Consider the following 21,315-nt stretch of genomic DNA (forward strand, 5'->3'; position numbering starts at 1 on the left):
TTATTTTAAAAAAATTATTATTCAAAAATAATAATAAAAACAATACTAATTTGGGAAAAAATTGTAATATATTATTTACATCATACATTGTTTAAATAATGTTTTTAATAAATATTTAAATTTAAATATATATTTTAAAATGATTTGAAAATAATAATAAATACAGATAATAATTTGAAAATGAATGTATAAATATCATTTAAATACTAAATAGTTGAAATAGTTTTTATTTAAATATATATCCACAATTAAATCAAATGAAAAATTATGATTCAAAAATGATAATAAAAACAATAATAATTTTAAAATAAATGTAAATATGTTATTCACATAAAACATATATTTTTATTTAAATGCGTATTTACATTTGAATATAATTTTAAAATTATTTTAAAAATATTAAATAAAATAATAATAATTTCAATGTAAATAAATTATTTGGCGGCGCATGGCTATGGCTATGCTGCGGCTCGCTAATGCTCTTGGGAGTGTAGAGCGATTTGGCAAAAAACACCCGTCATTTCTGTCAATTTCATGGCTGGCTCAAAGCGTGAACACTCTGTGATCACATACGACCGACAGACAATTCTGGATGTGGATGGATCGGGTCGTTATAGACTGAAAGATGCATGTACGGTGGACCTCCTCGCTAACATGGGAATACTTCGCGGACTACATCGAGCGGCCTTTGTAGCAGCGGAGTCAAGTGCTAGCGGTGACCGCCAATGGAGACGACGTGAGCGGTGCGAGCGGAAGCAGAAGCGGGGATGCCGAGCGGGGCTAACAACAAAGAGAAAAGCTAACCAAAGAAGCGTGGAGTCTCCGGGTAAGAAGCCATTTAAACTAGAACTATCCGGCGTCAGGCTGGAAAATCCCTGCACACATAGCAATTCTCTTAGAATAAAACACAACTCACATAATGTTTTTTCTTTTGTGACCGTGTCAGAGGCAGTCATACATTGTACTGAGGTAGCTAACTATGATGCGTTCAGTTTATCGCAACATCAAGCAAACAATATGAATATCCCCGTCGTATCAATTCCTAGATATGGTCGAAACTATTTAAAGTGCAATACGCATAATAAACGCAACATTATTAATATTGCTACTTCTGATAATTTCAACAAACAATCCTCAAAACAGCCCACTACCTATAATATGGGCTTTTTAAACATAAGATCATTATCTTCCAAAACGTTATTAGTTAATGAAGTCATTAGAGACAACAAACTTGACGTCGTTGGTCTCGCCGAGACCTGGCTCAAACCAGACGATTTTTTTGCGCTAAATGAGGCATCTCCTCCTAACCATACCAATACACATGTTGCCCGACCTCTTAAAAGGGGAGGGGGTGTCGCACTAATATACAATGAAAACTATAATCTTACACCTAACCTAAATAATAAATATAACTCGTTTGAGGTGCTCACTTTGAGGTTTGTCACACCGCTGCCTCTCCACCTGGCTGTTATCTACCCCCTGGGCTCTATTCGGACTTCATCAGTGAATTCTCAGAGTTTGTTGCTGATCTAGTGACGCACGCTGACAATATAATCATAATGGGGGACTCTAATATCCATATGAATACCCCATCGGACCCTCCATGCGTGGCGCTCCAGACTATAATTGATAGCTGTGGTCTTACACAAATAATAAATGAACCCACGCATCGCAACGGTAATACGATAGATCTGGTGCTTGTCAGGGGTGTCACCACCTCTAAAGTTACGATACTCCCATACACTAAAGTAATGTCCGATCATTACCTTATAAAATTCGAAGTTCTGACTCATTGTCAACAAACTAATAATAATAATAATAACTACTATAGCAGCCGCAACATTAATGCTGCCACAACGACGACTCTTACTGACCTACTGCCTTCGGTAATGGCACCATTCCCAAATTATGTGGGCTCTATTGATAACCTCACTAACAACTTTAATGACGCCCTGCGCGACACCATTGATAGTGTAGCCCCGCTAAAGCTAAAAAGGGCCCCTAAAAGGCACACCCCATGGTTTACAGAAGAAACTAAAGCCCAGAAATGATCATGTAGAAAGCTGGAAAGCAAATGGCGTGCGACTAAACTTGAGGTTTTCCATTAAGCATGGTGTGATAGTTTAATAACTTATAAACGCATGCTTACCTCAGCTAAAGCTAAATATTACTCAAATCTCATCCACCTCAACAAAAATGATCCTAAATTTCTGTTTAGTACAGTAGCATCGCTAACCCAACAAGGGACTCCTCCCAGTAGCTCCACCCACTCAGCAGATGACTTTATGAATTTCTTTAATAAGAAAATTGAAGTCATTAGAAAAGAGATTAAAGACAATGCATCTCAGCTACAACTGGGTTCTATTAACACAAATACGACTGTATATACAACGGATACCGCCCTCCAAAATAGTTTCTCTTTCTTTGATGAAATAACATTGGATGAATTGTCAAAATGTGTAAATGGGACAAAACAAACAACATGTTTACTTGACCCAATTCCTGGGAAACTTATCAAGGAGCTTTTTGTATTATTAGGTCAATCAGTGTTAAATATTATAAACTTATCACTTTCCTCCGGCACTGTTCCCGTAGCATTCAAAAAAGCGGTTATTCATCCTCTACTCAAAAGACCTAACCTCGATCCTGATCTCCTGGTAAACTACCGGCCGGTGTCCCACCTTCCGTTTATCTCGAAAATCCTCGAAAAAACTGTAGCACAGCAGCTAAATGAACACTTAGCGTCTAACAATCTCTGTGAACCTTTTCAGTCCGGTTTCAGGGCAAATCACTCTACGGAGACAGCCCTCGCAAAAATGACTAATGATCTATTGCTAACGATGGATTCTGATGCGTCATCTATGTTGCTGCTTCTTGATCTTAGCGCCGCTTTCGATACTGTCCACATATGCGGTCCTCTCCAAGGTTTCTCATAGTCATTCACATTGACGTCCCACTGGGGTGAGTTTTCCTTGCCCGTATGTGGGCTCTGTACCGAGGATGTCGTTGTGGCTTGTACAGCCCTTTGAGACACTTGTGATTTAGGGCTATATAAATAAACATTGATTGATTGATTGATTGATTGATTAAATTATTTTTTTTAAATTATTATTCAAAAATAATAATAAAAAAACAATAATCATTTGAAAATAATGGTAAATATGTTATTTACATAGTCAATTATTTTAATATTTTTTTATTTAAATACATATTTACATTTAAATACAGTTTTACAAATAATAATTACAAATAATAATAATAATTTGTAAGTAAATGTAATATATTATTTAAATAATAAATTATTAAATCTTTTTTTATTTAAATATATATTTCTGTTATATAAATAATAATTTTTTTTAATTTTATTTAAACACCACCTTTGAAGTTTCCAAACTGGAAAATATCTAAAAAATTATATCTATCTACTATATCTATAAAAATATTTACAAATCAGATATAAATAACAAAACTAATGAATAAGTGAAAACATAAAATAGTAAGAATAACAATAATAGCAATTAAAATAAAATTAAATTAAGAACTTATGAAGTGTTTGACTTTAAAATAATTGGTAAAAAGGTGCATCTTTTTATTTTACTGTAAAATATCTGAGAAAATAAATTCAAAAATATTTTATATTATAATAAAGTAGTAACTCGGGACATGAGTTTGATTGGTTCTGACTTGTATTGCGAAACAGCGTCGCCCATTAAAATGAATTAAAATCCATTTAATTAGTGCTTGGCCCCCAAAAAAGCACCACATGACTAAAAAAACAACAAAAACTAACTTTTAGATAATAAATATTGTAAAAAAAAATACAATATAACATAGTACAAACAAGTACAGTAGTTTTATGAAGTAAAGTACTAATAATGTACAGTATTTACCTTGGACAATGGACTCCCAGATGCTTCTCCGTCAAACACACCATCATCAGCTCCTCCATATTTTCATGGATAAAGGTTTAGATATTATTTTAAGGTCCTCGGCTGGCGTTATGGACTCATCCTGCTTCAGTACGGTGCAGACCAGCAGTGCTACGCTCCAACTGCTTCACCAGGTTAGCTAGCTACACACTTTTGTCATGTTTTTGACGATTTATTTCTTTAACTCCATGAATATCATCCACTTCTTCTTCTCAGCACGGTCCTTCACGCTCACTTTCTTCACAACCATGCCTGGAAAAACAAAGTGATGTCCATCATTCGCTAAAGCTAGCGAGTAAGACAGAAGGGTTTGGTGGGGTATACGCCATCTAGTGGTGGGGAGGCTCATTACATGAATTTTTGCACGCAACCCAAAGCATAACAATTAGCCAAGAGACAGCTGGTATCTCAAAGTGACAAAGTATTTTATTCACCCACATTGCACTCTTTACATCTTTCTTAAATGTCATTTTATGAAGGATGTATCATTAAGGTGACCTGTATAATTGTTCATTTTAAAGTGACATGCTTGTGCAACACAATACCAAAATAATTATTTTACAATTAAAACCACTTTTTGTTAAATATACGCTTTATTTTACAATTGTATCATTTATTTGCCAATTTTGAAATTAAATTGGCAGATTTTTTTCTTTATTAATTTCACATGTACAAAACTTAGTTTTTTTTACTTTTGGTAAAGTTACTATAAATATATTATATAAGACTAAATTATCAATAGACGTTACATAATTTTATGTTTTTACATAATATTTATTGATTATTTATATTTCAGCAATGCATTATTAAAAACACTACTGTGACATTTATTTATCGTTTGTTATGTTTGTATTTATATATTCTTATTTTTTAATCTATTCAGTTATTTATGTATGTATTTATTCATCCTTTAAATGATTTATGTATTTATTTATTTATCTATTCAGTTATTGATGTATCTATTTATTTATCCTTTAAAATATTCATGTTTTTATCTATTCAGTTATTTATTTATTTATTTAACTAATTTTTTAATCCATCCAGTTATTTATGTATGTATTTATTTATCCTTTAAGTTATTTATGAATTTATTTATTCAGTTATTTATTTATTTATACTATTAATTATTTTTTTAAAATCCAGCAGTTATTTATTTATGTATTTATTTATCCATTAAATTATTTATGAATTTATTAATGTATCTATTCAGTTGTTTATGTATCTATTAATTAATCATTTAAATTATTTATGTCTTCATCTATTCAGTTATTTATTTTACTTTTTTTTTTATCTAATCAGTTATTATATGTTTGTATTTTTGTATCCTTTGACGTGGGATCTGAACCGAGGATGTCGTTGTGGGGATGCCGGTATAGCTCGGTTGGTAGAGCGGCCGTGCCAGCAACTTGAGGGTTGCAGGTTCGATCCCCGCTTCCGCCATCCTAGTCACTGCCGTTGTGTCCTTGGGCAAGACACTTTACCCACCTGCTCCCAGTGCCACCCACACTGGTTTAAATGTAACTTAGATATTGGGTTTCACTATGTAAAGCGCTTTGAGTCACTTGAGAAAAAGCGCTATATAAATGTAATTCACTTCACTTCACTTCACTTGTGCAGCCCTTTGAGACACATGTGATTTAGGGCTATATAAATAAACAGTGATTGATTGATTGATCCTTTAAATGATTTATGTATTTATTTATCTATTCAGTTATTTATTTATTTGATTAACTATTAAATATTTTTATTTATTTATTCAGTTATTTAAGCAGTATTTATTTATCCTTTAAATTATTTATGTATTTGTTTATTCATCTATTCATTTATTTATTTATTTATCTATTTACTTATCCTTGAAATTATTTATGAATTTATATATTTATTATTCTAATCAGTTATTTATGTATCTATTCATTTATCATTTAAATGATTTATGTCTTTATCTATTAAGTTATTTATTTATTTGTTTAACTATTCTTTTTTTTAATCTATTCAGTTATTTATGTATCTATTTATCGATCCTTTAAATTATTTATGAATTTATATATTTATTATTCTAATCAGTTACTTATGTATCTATTCATTTATCATTTAAATTATTTATGTATTTATCTATTCAATTATTTATGTATCTATTCATTTATCATTTAAATGATTTATGTCTTTATCTATTCAGTTATTTATTTAAATATTCTTTGTTTTATCTATTCAGTTATTCATATATGTATATGAATATATATTTATTTATCCTTCAAATTATGTATGAATGTATTTATTTATCTTTTCATTTGTTTATGTATCTATTTAGTTAGAATTGTAATTATTTTTGTCTTTATCTATTAAGTTATTTATTTATTTATCTATCCCATCCATCCATTTCCTACCGCTTATTCCCTTCGGGGTCGCGGAGGGTGCTGGAGCCTATCTCAGCTACAATCGGGCGGAAGGCGGGGTACACCCTGGACAAGTCGCCACCTCATCGCAGGGCATTTATTTATTTAACTATTACATTATTTTTTTAATGTATTCAGTTATTTAAGTATGCATTTATTTATCCTTTAAATTATTTACGAATGTATTTATTTATTTATTTAGTTATGTATTTATCTATTCAGTTATTTATGTATCTATTTATGTATGTATCCATCTATTCAGTTATTTATTTATCTATTCAGTTATTTATGTATCTATTTATGTATGTATCCATCTATTCAGTTATTTATTTATCTATTCAATTATTGGTTTATTATTGGTTTAATTAACTATTCAGTTACCGTGGTGCGTTCAGGGTCCACACGGTACTTATTGTTCCCCACGTTCCGCCCCTGGCATCGACACTCCTGCAGTTCTTTAGGGCCACACGTTCAAGTCCATGTGGACAAAACAAAAAGTCATCAGTGTGAAAGAGAACCAAAGCAAATGTTGTTGATGAAGTCGCGTGTTCCGTGACTCGTCCACGATGTCAGGCGCTATTAGGAGACGGTGAGTCACGGCTGGAACATCTCTTGCGCAGGTGTGTCATCTCACACGCCACGGCGGCCCGAGGTGAGGCGGCTTCCGGCTGCGCCTCCACTCAGAGGCCGGTCACCGTGTCTATTTCCACGGCAACACCCGCGCGGAACTTAAGCACGCATGAAAGCTGCAAACGGTCAGCTGGAGCGCGTGTTTGCGTTCGAAACCGGAGACGGGAAAAATCCCTTGATGCTTTGTGACGCGCTTTCAGGTCTCAGCGCGTCAACGGGAGTGGGCAAGGACTGACACATGCTGCCCCCTGCTGGTTGCCAAGGCAACATGCAGCCGTCAGCGGCCCTTGGGAAATGTTCAAAGTTGTGTTTTTATTGCACTTTTATTACCAAAGTCTCTTTTCACACTGAATTTATGCAACTGAATGTTTTGCGTTTGTATTTTGCGAAGTAAACTTTTTTTTTTATTAAATCATGCCGACAACTTATTTTTTTAAATTGAATTGAATTGAATTTAATTTAATTTAATTTGCCAAAAGTAAGGCTTGAGTTTGTAATCAAAAAATATTTCTGGCACTAAATCTTAAAACACTGTATTTTAACAAGCTGAATTTAAAAAAAAACAAATGTTACTCCAAATTTTTTTATTTAAAGAAGGTTAATTTGTGTCTTTTATTACCAACGCCTTTTTCGACATGGAATTGATGTAACTAAGCAACTTTTGCTAACAATTTCCTTAAATTTTAATTTCTTATTTTAATTTAATTTTTTAGAAGTTACAAATACTTCCACTGAATTTTATACACTGAATTTTTTTTATAGAATACATTTTAACAAACTGAATTTTAAAACAAAACAAAATTGCCCACTAATTTAAACAAATTATGCTGACAATTTCTATGGAGATGAATTTAAATCTTTTTATTTTTATTTTTTACACTGATTTTAAGTAACTTGATTTTTTGCATTTTAACATTTTACATCAAATTATGCTGACAATTTTCATAATGTTTATTTAATTTAACAGAAGTAAGTCTTGACTTCTGAAACAACAAACATGTTGTTTGATGTTTCTAAATTCTAAAAAAATAAAAAAAAGCATCTAAATTAAAAAAACGGAATTTGAAATGAAATTATGAAAGTTAATTTGTTGTTTTGACACTGAATTTATGTAACTGAGCAAATTTTGCTGACAATTAATACAAAATGTGCTCACTAGTTTAATCGAATTTTGCTAACAATTTATATGAAGGTTAATTTGGGTCTTTATCACCAAAGCTTCTTTTTTTTACACTAAATTCTAATTGAGCAAATTCTGCTGACAATTTCATTACATTTTTAATTTCATAATTTCATTTAATAGACAAATCAAAAGTTGTGAACAACATTTTTGTGTTTAAAAATTAATTTTGTTAAATTAAATTAAATTAATTGCAGAAATATTTGTTGCTTCAAAACTCAAGACTTACTTCCGGTAAATTAATTTAAATTATGAAATTAAATTAAATGAAAAGTTTATGAAATTGTCGGCATAATTTGATGTAAAAAATCAGTTAACAAAAATAAAAAAATTCAGTTGCATAAATTCGGAGTAAAAAAAATAAGCTTTCGTAACTAAAGACACAAATTGGGGAATTGGTGGTTAAATCACCAAAAATGATTACCGGGCGCGGCACCGTTGCTGCCCACTGCTCCCCTCACCTCCCAGGGGGGGATCAAGGGGGTGGGTCAAATGCAGAGGACAACATTTCCCCACACCTAGTGTGTGTGTGACAATCATTGGTACTTTAACTTTAACTTTAATGAACCTCCACAGAAATTACCCAATACACAACATTTTTGTCCAGTAAATGCAAACTGTTGTATAAGCTGTACACTGACTACTCTACTTCCTATCATTTCTAAAGGATGTCAGCATACATGTCAGGTGTGTACTCACCTTTGTATGGTATTGTATATATTGTTCACACACTAGACTGTTATGTATTCTGGCTGCACGGTGGATAGTGGTGTACATGTGCCACACAGTGCGCAGGTTTGAATCCCTCTTAAAAAACAAAACAACAAATGTATTTTCTGTTATTATGTTATTTGACTTTGTTTTGACATGTGTTTTGTTTGCAACAAACAGTAGGACTGCATGTATATATATATATTTATTAGTACAACTATAAATTATGACAGAACTCAATATGTAATTGTCCCACTGAATACATATTAGAAAATCAAAGAAAGTGGGCGTAACATTGATATTTTGGCAAATAGGGGTATAAAGTCATAGAATAATAATGGAAATCAGCAAATACGGGTTAACATAAGGGTTAAAATTCATTAAATATCGATGGAAAGTAGCAAAAAAAGGTATACATTCATAAAATAAAAATGGAAATTAGCAAAAAGGTATACATTTATTTAAAAAATTAGAATTAGCAAATAAGGGTATAAATTCCTAAAATAAAGATAGAAAGTAACAAATAAGGGTGTTTATTCATAAAATAAAAATGGAAAGTAGTAAATAAGCTTATAAATTCATAAAATAAAAATGGAAAGTTGAAAAAAGGTATACGTTCATAAAATAAAAATGGAAAATAGCAAATAAGGGTGTAAATTCATAAAATAAAGAAAGTAGCAAATTAGGGTATACATTCATAGAATAAAAATGGAAAGTAGCAAATAAGGGTATACATTCATAAAATAAAAATGGAAAGTAGCAAATAAGGGTATACATTCATAAAGTAAAAATGGAAAAGAGCAAATAAGGGTATACATTCATAAAATAAAGATGGAAAGTAGCAAATAAGGGATACATTCATAAAATAAAATGGAACATAGCAAATAAGGGTATAAATTCATAAAATAAAGATGGAAAGTAGCAAATAAGGGTATACGTTCTTAAAATAAAATGGAAAGTAGGAAATTAAGGGTATACATTCATAAAATAAAAATGGAAAGTGGAAAAAAGGGTATACATTCATAAAATAAAAATGGAAAATAGCAAATAAGGGTATACATTCATAAAATAAAAATGGAAAATAGCAAATAAGGGTGTACATTCATAAAATAAAGATGGAAAGTAGCTAATAAGGGTATACATTCATAAAATTAAAACTTAAAATAGCAAATAAGGGTGTAAATTCATAAAATAAAGATGGAAAGTAGCAAACAAAGGGTATAAATTACTTAAATGAACATGGAAAGTAGCAAATAAAAGGTATACATTCAAAAAATAAGGATGGAAAGTAGCAAATAAGGGTATACATTCATAAAATAAAAATGGAGAGTGAAAAAGGGTATACATTCATAAAATAAAAATGGAAAATAGCAAATAAGGGTGTAAATTCATAAAATAAAGATGGAAAGTAGCAAATAAGGGTATACATTCATAAAATTAAAATGTAAAATAGCAAATAAGGGTGTAAATTCATAAAATAAAGATGGAAATAGCAAATAAGGGTATACATTCATAGATTAAAATGGAAAGTAGCAAAAAGGGTATAAATTCATAAAATAAAGATGGAAAGTAGCAAACAAAGGGTATAAATTAATTAAATAAAAATGGAAAGTAGCAAATAAAAGGTATACATTCATAAAATAAGGACGGAAAGTAGCAAATAAGGGTATACATTCATAAAATAAAAATAGAAAGTAGCAAATAAGGGTATCAACACATAAAGGAAGGATGAAAAGTAGCAAAGAAAGAGGGAAAGTATCAAAAAGGGTGCACATTAATCAAGGAAAGATGGAAAGTAGCAATCAAAACAAATCCACCACGCGGGTTCGTCCCTCAGCAATGACGTCACGCAGGCCCCGCCTTCTTCTTCCTGGACGGCAAGTAAACAGCAAAAACGTCGAGCAGCTTTTCGGTTTCATTCTCCTGACGAGTGACAAAGTGAAGACGACGCGTCGTGCGCGTTAACGCCGGGAGTCCATTTTGTGTCCGCTCGTCCGGGGCGGAAGCTGCTCTTATTTCTAAAGCTCGTCTTCGCCGTGGCGATGTGGACGGCGGAGGCGGAAGTGAAGTCACGTGACCGAGCGTCCATGTTATTATTGTTGTTTTGTTAGTCCTGCGATGAGACGGCGAGCTGAGGAGCCGCCGGCCTGCGACAAGAGCGACGTTCACGGCCTCCCCGGAGCACCCGCACCGCTCTCGCCCCACGCCCGGGCGACGGGAGCCCTGCCAGCGGCCGGCAGGGGAAGACGGAGACGCGGCGGCGGCGGAGGAAGGAGGAGGGGGAGGACTCCGGCTCGGCTCCACTCGGCTCGGCTCGGCCCCCGCACCGACGCCTAAACCGAAGCGAAAATAAAAGGGCGACAGAGGAGGCAGCTGCGCCGAGCGGCTCGGCTGGCGAGCGGGGACGCCGCAGACATGAACGGCATCACCAAGAGCCGCTTCGAGGTAGGACCGCCGCCCGACTCATGGCTCGTCGGCGGCCAGACGTGGGAGGAGTGGGAGTGGGCCCGCGTGTCAGTCCTATGACACATACTTATAATATGTATACATATATATTTGTACGTGTGCACTTCTTTATTCGGGCTGGAGGCGCCGGGCTGGCGGCCACGGTCGCCTCAGGTGACTGCGTCTCCCGGCGGGGTGGGCGGAGGTGGGCTGCATATCAACACAAGCTGCATTTGGATCACACAATGGTGTTAGAAGATGACAGACATGATCTTTGCCAGATCCGTCCATGCCTGCCATTGCGGCGCTAACATGGCGCATTGTTGATACATGCTAATTGGTGTCTGGTCACGTGACCCAATTAAATCATTATCCCATATTAACCAGCGGCTAGATTAGACACAAAGTAGCTGCCCTGGCGGGTGGGCTGCACGTTGGCAGCTGTGGTGTCAACACAAGCTGCTCCTGATGGTCTTTGGACGCAAACACTTAGTCAGCATATTTTGCAGGACAATAGCCAGACAACCAAGATGTTAGCCAGGCTACCAGGACATCAGCCAGACTAAGATGTTAGCCAGACTACCAAGATGTTAGCCAGACTACCAGGACATTAGCCAGGCTACCAATATATTAACCAGGCTACTAGGACATTAGCCAGGGTACCAATATATTAGCCAGGCTACCAGGACATTAGTCAGGCTACCAGGACATTAGTCAGGCTACCAGGACATTAACCAGGCTGCAGGACATTAGCGAGGCTACCAGGGCATTAGCCAGGCTACCAATATATTAACCAGGCTACTAGGACATTAGCCAGGGTACCAATATGTTAGCCAGGCTACCAGGACATTAGTCAGGCTACCAGGACATTAGCCAGACTACTAGGACATTAGCCAGGCTACCAGGACATTAACCAGGCTACCAGGACATTAGCCAGGCTACCAGGACATTAGCCAGGCTACCAATATATTAGCCAGGCTACCAGGACATTAGCCAAGCTACCAATATATTACCCAGACTACCAATATATTAGCCACAATACCAGGACATTAGCCAGACTACCAATATATTAACCAGGCTACCAATATATTAGCCAGGATACCAATATATTAGCCAGGCTACCAGGACATTAGCCAGGCTACCAGGACTTTTGCCAGGCTACCAGGACATTAACCAGACTACCAGGACATTAGCCAGGCTACCAGCACTTTAGCCAGGCTACCTATATATTAACCAGGCTACCAGGACATTAGCCAGGCTACCAAGATATTACCCAGGCTACCAGGACGTTAGCTAGGCTACCTATATATTAGCCAGGCTACCAGGAGGTTAGCCAGGCTACCAATATATTAGCCAGGCTACCAGGACACTAGCCAGGCTACCAGGAGGTTAGCCAGGCTACCAATATATTAGCCAGGCTACCAGGACATTAGCCAGGCTACCAATATATTAGCCAGGCTACTAATATATTAACCAGGCTACCAATATATTAGCCAGGCTACCAGGACGTTAGCCAGGCTACCAGGAGGTTAGCCAGGCTACCAGGACATTAGCCAGGCTACTAATATATTAACCAGGCTACCAATATATTAGCCAGGCTACCAGGACATTAGCCAGGCTAGCAATTTATTAGCTAGGCTACCAGGATATTAGCCATGCTACCAAGATATTACCCAGGCTACTAGGACTTTTGCCAGGCTACCAATATATTAACCAGGTTACCAATTAATTAGCCACAATACCAGGACATTATAGCCAGACTACCAATATATTAACCAGGCTACCAATATATTAGCCAGGATACCAATATATTAGCCAGGCTACCAGGACATTAGCCAGGCTACCAGGACTTTTGCCAGGCTACCAACATATTAGCCAGGCTACCAGGACGTTAGCCAGACTACCAGGACATTAGCCAGACTACCAGGACATTAGCCAGGCTACCAATATATTAGCCAGACTACCAGGACATTAGCCAGGCTACCAATATATTAGCCAGGCTACCAGGACGTTAGCCAGGCTACCTATATATTAGCCAGGCTATCAGGTCATTAGCCAGGCTACCAAGATATTACCCAGGCTACCAGGATGTTAGCTAGGCTACCTATATATTAGCCAGGCTACCAGGAGGTTAGCCAGGCTACCAATATATTAGCCAGCCTACCAGGACACTAGCCAGGCTACCAGGAGGTTAGCCAGGCTACCAGGAGGTTAGCCAGGCTACCAGGACATTAGCCAGGCTACCAATATATTAGCCAGGCTACTAACATATTAACCAGGCTACCAATATATTAGCCAGGCTACCAGGACGTTAGCCAGGCTACCAGGAGGTTAGCCAGGCTACCAATATATTAGCCAGCCTACCAGGACATTAGCCAGGCTACTAATATATTAACCAGGCTACCAATATATTAGCCAGGCTACCAGGACATTAGCCAGGCTAGCAATTTATTAGCTAGGCTACCAGGATATTAGCCAGGCTACCAAGATATTACCCAGGCTACCAGGACTTTTGCCCGGCTACCAATATATTAACCAGGCTACCAATATATTAGCCACAATACCAGGACATTAGCCAGACTACCAATATATTAACCAGGCTACCAATATATTAGCCAGGATACCAGGACATTAGCCAGGCTACCAGGACTTTTGCCAGGCTACCAACATATTAGCCAGGCTACCAGGACATTAGCCAGGCTAGCAATTTATTAGCCAGGCTACCAGGATATTAGCCAGGTTACCAAGGTATTACCCAGGCTACCAGGACTTTTGCCAGGCTACCAATATATATGCCAGGCTACCAGGACATTAGCCAGGCTACCAACATATTAGCCAGGCTACCAGGACTTTTGCCAGGCTACCAATATATTAGCCAGGCTACCAGGACATTAGCCAGGCTACCAGGAAGTTAGCAGGTTACCAGGATGTTACCAGGCTACATAGAAGTTACCAGGCCAATAAGTTACCGTGGAACCAGGAAGTTAGAATACTGCCAGGAAGTTAAAGTCCCAACAATAGAAATTACTCTCTGCATTTGACCCATCCCCATGTTCACCCCCTGGGAGGTGAGGGGAGCAGTGAGCAGCAGCGGTGGCCGCGCTCAGGAATCATTTTGGTGATTTAACCCCCAATTCCAACCCTTGATGCTGAGTGCCAAGCAGGGAGGCAATGGGTCCCATTTTTAAAGTCTTTGGAATGACTCGGCTGGGGTTTGAACTCACGACCTACTGATCTCAGGGCAGACACTCTAACCACAAGGCCATTGAGCAAGTCTGCATACCAGTCTACATAAAGGTACCAGTCTACCAGGAGGTTACCAGGCTACAAATAAGTTACCAGGCTACCAAGAGAATACCGGGCTACCAATAAGTTAACAGGCTACCAGGAACAAGTACTAGACCACCAAGCAGTTACCAGACCACCAAAAAGGTACCAGGCTACCAAAAAGGTACCTGGCTACCAGAAATAAGTACCAAGCTACCAAAAAATTATCAAACTACGAAGCAGGTACCAGGCTACCAAGAAGGTACCAAGCTACCAGAAATAAGTACCAAGCTACCAACAAATTATCAAACTATGAAGCAGGTACCAGGCTACCAAGAAGTTACCAGGCTACCAGGAAGTGCCAGCCTCCCAAGATGTTACCAGGCTACCAAGAAGGTACCAGAATACCAAGAAGTTACCAGGCTACCTGGAACAAGTGCCAGGCTGCCAAGAAGTTAACAGACTACTGGGAACAAGTACCAGGCTACCAAGAAGTTAACAGGCTATCGGGAACAAGTACCAGGCTACCAAGCAGGTACCAGGCTGCCAAGAAGTTACCAGGCGACCAGGAACAAGTACCGGGCTACCAAGAAGTTAACAGGCTACCAGGAACAAGTACTAGACCACCAATCAGTTACCAGACCACCAAGACGGTACCAGGCTACCAGAAATAAGTACCAAGCTACCAAATAATTATCAAACTACGAAGCAGGTACCAGGCTACCAAGAAGTTACCAGGCTACCAGGAAGTACCAGTCTCCCAAGATGTTACCAGGCTACCAAGAAGGTACCAGAATAACAAGAAGTTACCAGGCTACCTGGAACAAGTACCAGGCTACCAAGAATTTAACAGACTACTGGGAACAAGTACCAGGCTACCAAGCAGGTACCAGTCTGCCAAGAAGTTACCAGGCGACCAGGATCAAATACCAGGCTACCAATAAGTTAACAGGCTACCAGGAACAAGTACTAGACCACCAAGCAGTTACCAGACCACCAAAAAGGTACCAGGCTACCAAGAAGGTACCTGGCTACCAGAAATAAGTACCAGGCTACCAAACAATTATCAAACTACGAAGCAGGTACCAGGCTACCAAGAAGTTACCAGGCTACCAGGAAGTACCAGGCTACTAAGAAATTACCAGACTACCAAGCAGGTACCAGGCTCCCAAGATGTTACTAGAATAACAAGCAGGTACCAGGCTCCCAAGATGTTACCAGGCTACCAAGAAGGTACCAGAATAACAAGAAGGTACCAGGCTACCAAGAACCAGTACCAGGCTACCATGAAGTTACCAGGTTACCCAGCGTTGCCAGACGATACCGGTCTTGACAGACTTGAGATGTAATATTTCACAGGATCAAAGAGCAACATGGTTAAGTTGTGGTTTGTCCCATCAAGTTGCAGCACTTCTGCCATGCGCTTGTTCTTGGGTTTTGGGCATTTGCATCATTTTTATGTTGCTGCCTGCAGCGTTTATGTCATGTCAGCATTTTACCATTGCTCGTGTTTGTTGTCGTGTACTATTGTTTGTTGTTGTTGTTGTTTACTGTTTGTTTTGCCGGATCATTTCTGTGTTTGGCCATTGTGTGTTTTCCCCCGTCAGCCACCATCCCAGTCCTGCTGTGTTGTGTCCACCATGAGCACCTCTCACAGTCCTGCATGTTGGCACAGGTGGACTCAGGTGAGCAGACCACCTGAGACCGTGGCCTTGGACTGTGCAGGAAAACAAGAAGCGTGACGGCGCTCAGGAACTCCCCGCCGGGGAATGTCGCTCTTCTGGCGCGTCTTCTTTGGAAGCCATGGCTGGGAAGTCACATGACACACACCTGCGGAGGAACGCTCTGGGATGACTGCAGTCCTGTCCCTCGTACTTGATAGGTGGCATCGCCTCACTGAAAGAACTCTGTCACATAGAGGATCTTTGTTTAGTGCGGTCCTCCTGTCATATAGACAGGACCTTTGTTTAGTGCGGTCCTCCTGTCATATAGAGGATATTTGTGTTGTGCGGTCTGCTGTCATATAGAGGATCTTTGTGTTGTGTGGTCCTCCTGTCATACAGAGATCTTTGACTGGCTTTTGTTGCAGTAGGTCCTATAAATACAACAGTGTGGCTAATCTGTTATAGAGAGGATCTTTGACTGGCTTTGTTGCAGTCCTATAAATACCACAGTGCAGTCCTCCTGTCATAAGAGTATCATTGTGTAGCGTAGTCCTCCTGTCATATAGAGGATATTTGTGTAGTGTCGTCCTGTTGTCATATAGAGGATCTTTGACCTGCTTTGTTGCAGTCCTATAAATACCACATTTTGGCTATCCTGTCAAATAGAGGATCTTTGTCTGGCTTTGTTGCAGTCCTGTAAATACCACACTGCGGTCCTCCAGTCATAAGAGAATCTTTGTTTAGTGTAGTCTTCCTGTCATAAGAGGATCTTTGTGTTGTGTGGTCCTACATGTCATATAGAGGATCTTTGACAGGCTTTGTTGCAGTCCTATAAATACCACACTGCGGTCCTCCTGTCATAAGAGTATCGTTGTGTAGTGTAGTCCTCCTGTCATATAGAGGATCTTTGTGTTGTGTGGCCCTACATGTCATATAGAGGATCTTTGACAGGTTTTGTTGCAGTCCTATAAATACCACACTGCAGTCCTCCAGTCATAAGATAATCTTTGTTTAGTGTAATCTTCCTGTCATAAGAGGATCTTTGTGTTGTGTGGTCCTACATGTCATATAGAGGATCTTTGACAGGCTTTGTTGCAGTCCTATAAATACCACACTGCGGTCCTCCTGTCATAAGAGTATCGTGTAGTGTAGTCCTCCTGTCATTTAGAGGATCTTTGTGTTGTGTGGCCTGACATGTTATATAGAGGATCTTTGACTGCTTTGTTGCAGTCCTATAGATACCACATTGTGGCTATCCTGTCATATAGAGGATCTTTGACTGGCTTTGTTGCAATCCTATAAATACCACACTGCGGTCCTCCTGTCATAAGAGGATCATTGTTTAGTGTGGTCCTCCTGTCATAAGAGGATCTTTGTGTAGTGTGGTCCTACTGTCGTGTAGAGGATCTTTGACTGGCTTTGTTGCAGTCCTGTAAATACCACACTGCGGTCCTCCTGTCATAAGAGGATCATTGTTTAGTGTGGTCCTCCTGTCATAAGAGGATCTTTGTGTAGTGTGGTCCTACTGTCGTGTAGAGGATCTTTGACTGGCTTTGTTGCAGTCCTATAAATACCACAGTGCAGTCCTCCTGTCATAAGAGTATCATTGTGTAGCGTAGTCCTCCTGTCATATAGAGGATATTTGTGTAGTGTCGTCCTGTTGTCATATAGAGGATCTTTGACCTGCTTTGTTGCAGTCCTATAAATACCACATTTTGGCTATCCTGTCAAATAGAGGATCTTTGTCTGGCTTTGTTGCAGTCCTGTAAATACCACACTGCGGTCCTCCAGTCATAAGAGAATCTTTGTTTAGTGTAGTCTTCCTGTCATAAGAGGATCTTTGTGTTGTGTGGTCCTACATGTCATATAGAGGATCTTTGACAGGCTTTGTTGCAGTCCTATAAATACCACACTGCGGTCCTCCTGTCATAAGAGTATCGTTGTGTAGTGTAGTCCTCCTGTCATATAGAGGATCTTTGTGTTGTGTGGCCCTACATGTCATATAGAGGATCTTTGACAGGTTTTGTTGCAGTCCTATAAATACCACACTGCAGTCCTCCAGTCATAAGATAATCTTTGTTTAGTGTAATCTTCCTGTCATAAGAGGATCTTTGTGTTGTGTGGTCCTACATGTCATATAGAGGATCTTTGACAGGCTTTGTTGCAGTCCTATAAATACCACACTGCGGTCCTCCTGTCATAAGAGTATCGTGTAGTGTAGTCCTCCTGTCATTTAGAGGATCTTTGTGTTGTGTGGCCTGACATGTTATATAGAGGATCTTTGACTGCTTTGTTGCAGTCCTATAGATACCACATTGTGGCTATCCTGTCATATAGAGGATCTTTGACTGGCTTTGTTGCAATCCTATAAATACCACACTGCGGTCCTCCTGTCATAAGAGGATCATTGTTTAGTGTGGTCCTCCTGTCATAAGAGGATCTTTGTGTAGTGTGGTCCTACTGTCGTGTAGAGGATCTTTGACTGGCTTTGTTGCAGTCCTGTAAATACCACACTGCGGTCCTCCTGTCATAAGAGGATCATTGTTTAGTGTGGTCCTCCTGTCATAAGAGGATCTTTGTGTAGTGTGGTCCTACTGTCGTGTAGAGGATCTTTGACTGGCTTTGTTGCAGTCCTGTAAATACCACACTGCGGTCGTCCTGTCATAAGAGGATCTTTGTGTAGTGTAGTCCTCCTGTCATATAGAGGATCTTCGTGTTGTGTGGTCCTACATGTCATATAGAGGATCTTTGATTGGCTTTGTTGCAATCCTATAAATACCACAGTGCGGTCCTCACGTCATAAGAGGATCTCTGTTTAGTGTGGTCCTCCTGTCATATAGAGGATATTTGTTTAGTGGGATCCGACTGTCATATAGAGGAGCTTTGATTGGCTTTGTTGCAGTCCTCTATATACCACAGTGCGGTCGAATTGTCATATAGAGGATCTTTGACTGGCTTTGTTGCAGTCCTGTAAATACCACACTGCAGTCCTCCTGTCATAAGAGGTTCTTTGTTTAGTGTAGTCCTCCTGTCATAAGAGGATCTTTGTGTAGTGTAGTCCTCCTGTCATATAGAGGATCTTCGTGTTGTGTGGTCCTACATGTCATATAGAGGATTTTTGATTGGCTTTGTTGCAATCCTATAAATACCACAGTGCTGTCCTCACGTCATAAGAGGATCTCTGTTTAGTGTGGTCCTCATATAGAGGATCTTTGTGTTGTGTGGGCCTCCGGTCACATGGAGGAATTTTGACTGGCTTTTTTGCAGTCCTATAAATACCACAGTGCGGTCCTCCTGTCATAGAGGATCTTTGTTTAGTGTGGTCCTCCTGTCATATAGAGGATATTTGTGTTGTGGGATCCTACTGTCATTTGGAGGATCTTTGATTGGCTTTGTTGCAGTCCTCTATATACCACAGTGCGGTCCTACTGTCATGCAGAGGATCTTTGACTGGCTTTGTTGCAGTCCTATAAATACCACACTGCGGTCATCCTGTCATAAGAGGATCTTTGTGTAGTGTGGTCGTACTGTCATATAGAGAATCTTTGTTTAGTGGGGCCCTACTGTCATATAGAGGATCTTTGATTGGCTGCCCTTTGAGACACTTGTGATTTAGGGCTATATAAATATTGATTGATTGATTGATTGATTTGTTGCAGTCCTATAAATACCACAGTGCGGTCCTCCTGTCATAAGAGCATCTTTGTGTAGTCCTGTCAAATAGAGAATCTTTGTGTAGTGTAATCCTATTGTCATATAGAGAATCTTTGTGTAGTGTAGTCCTATTGTCATATAGAGAATCTTTGTGTAGTGTAGTCATCCTGTCATATAGAGAGTCTTTGTGTAGTGTAGTCCTACTGTCATATAAAGGATCTTTGACAGTAGTTCTATAAATACCACAGTGCGGTCCTCCTGTCACATAGAGGATCTTTGACTGGCTTGGTTGCAGTAGTTCTATAAATACCACAGTGCGGTCCTCCTGTCATATAGAGCAGGGGTTCTTAACCTTTTTTGTCCTCAGGGCCCAACTTGTCCATTATGGAGGGGCCCGGGGCCCACTTAAATATAATCTTACTCTTGATTTTAATCATATTCAATAATTATATCTAACCTACGGTTTACAACCTTGTTAAAGGATATGAGAGCATGTGTTAATCACAAAGATTATTATCAAGGCTTAGGTCAGGCTGATTACGAAAGTAAATAATATTCAAACACACTGCAAAAGAAGGGACAAATAAAAACGGATGATAAATAAATGTACATACAATCAGGCAGCGTTAAATGAGATGAATTCTAACTAAATTGATGATAATAATAATAATAAAATAATACAAAGAAAAAAGTTTAGTCATAAGTTTTGCGTTTCAAAAAATTCTCGATGACTTTAGCTACAGATTTCTGTTTGTTTGAGACTTGACATTACTGCCACAAGTGGTGGAAAAGTGTATTACTACTGAGCAGCGCTGCGGCCCATCTGGACCACACTTTAGAATCAGATATTTTTTGGTGGCCCAACAATGGGGCCGCGGCCCTATGGTTAACAAACACTGATATAGAGGATATAGGGCCATGGGAGCCAAAAGTGAACGCTATATTCTTTTGAAAAGTTTGTCGCAGTGCGTCAGAGGAGCCTACGTAAACACGCAAGGGGCGGGGCCTGTGTTTTGCCTGTCAGGCGCAGAAAAGAGCGAATGGCCGTAACAAAGGTGTTATGATCCGTTGCCCGGATCATAGTTTGTTTACGATTATTTAGGCTTTGATTCACTTGTAGTTTTAGTTCTGTTTCAGCACTCTTGTTTTGGGTTTCTTGGTTGTCATGGGTGCTGATTGTTTTCACCTGCCTCTGATTAGTGTTCGGGACGCTCACCTGTTCCCGGGCACTAATCAGAGAGTTATTTAGTCCGGCCTTTTCGCCTCGCTCAGTCCAGGGCTTTTTGTTTGCCGTCATGCGACACGTTACGTTTGTTCCTTGTGTTTCTTGCGCTAAGTTCTGCCTTGGGTTTCCCTGTGCAGCTATTCCGTTAGCTTCCCGTGCCAGAGGCATGCTTGTTTTGTTTGTTCTCTTGTGTTTGTGTTGTTCCTTCATGATTTAT

The 21,315-nt window shown here is 38.8% G+C and overlaps 1 protein-coding gene across 2 annotated transcripts in view; it reads left to right on the top strand.

The window, feature by feature from the left end:
* The first annotated feature begins 10,711 nt into the window (after window positions 1-10,711).
* The window catches only part of fbxl2 (F-box and leucine-rich repeat protein 2), a 56,972-nt gene continuing 46,368 nt past the window's right edge, over window positions 10,712-21,315 (top strand). For both annotated transcript variants that reach the window (XM_062047289.1, XM_062047291.1), the window contains exon 1: window positions 10,712-11,288. In XM_062047289.1, the coding sequence (XP_061903273.1) occupies window positions 11,259-11,288 (30 nt within the window). In that variant the 5' untranslated portion in view covers window positions 10,712-11,258. The remainder of the gene's footprint in view (window positions 11,289-21,315) is intronic.

The sequence above is a fragment of the Entelurus aequoreus genome, linkage group LG05, assembly GCF_033978785.1.
Source record: "Entelurus aequoreus isolate RoL-2023_Sb linkage group LG05, RoL_Eaeq_v1.1, whole genome shotgun sequence".
NCBI lineage: Eukaryota > Metazoa > Chordata > Actinopteri > Syngnathiformes > Syngnathidae > Entelurus > Entelurus aequoreus.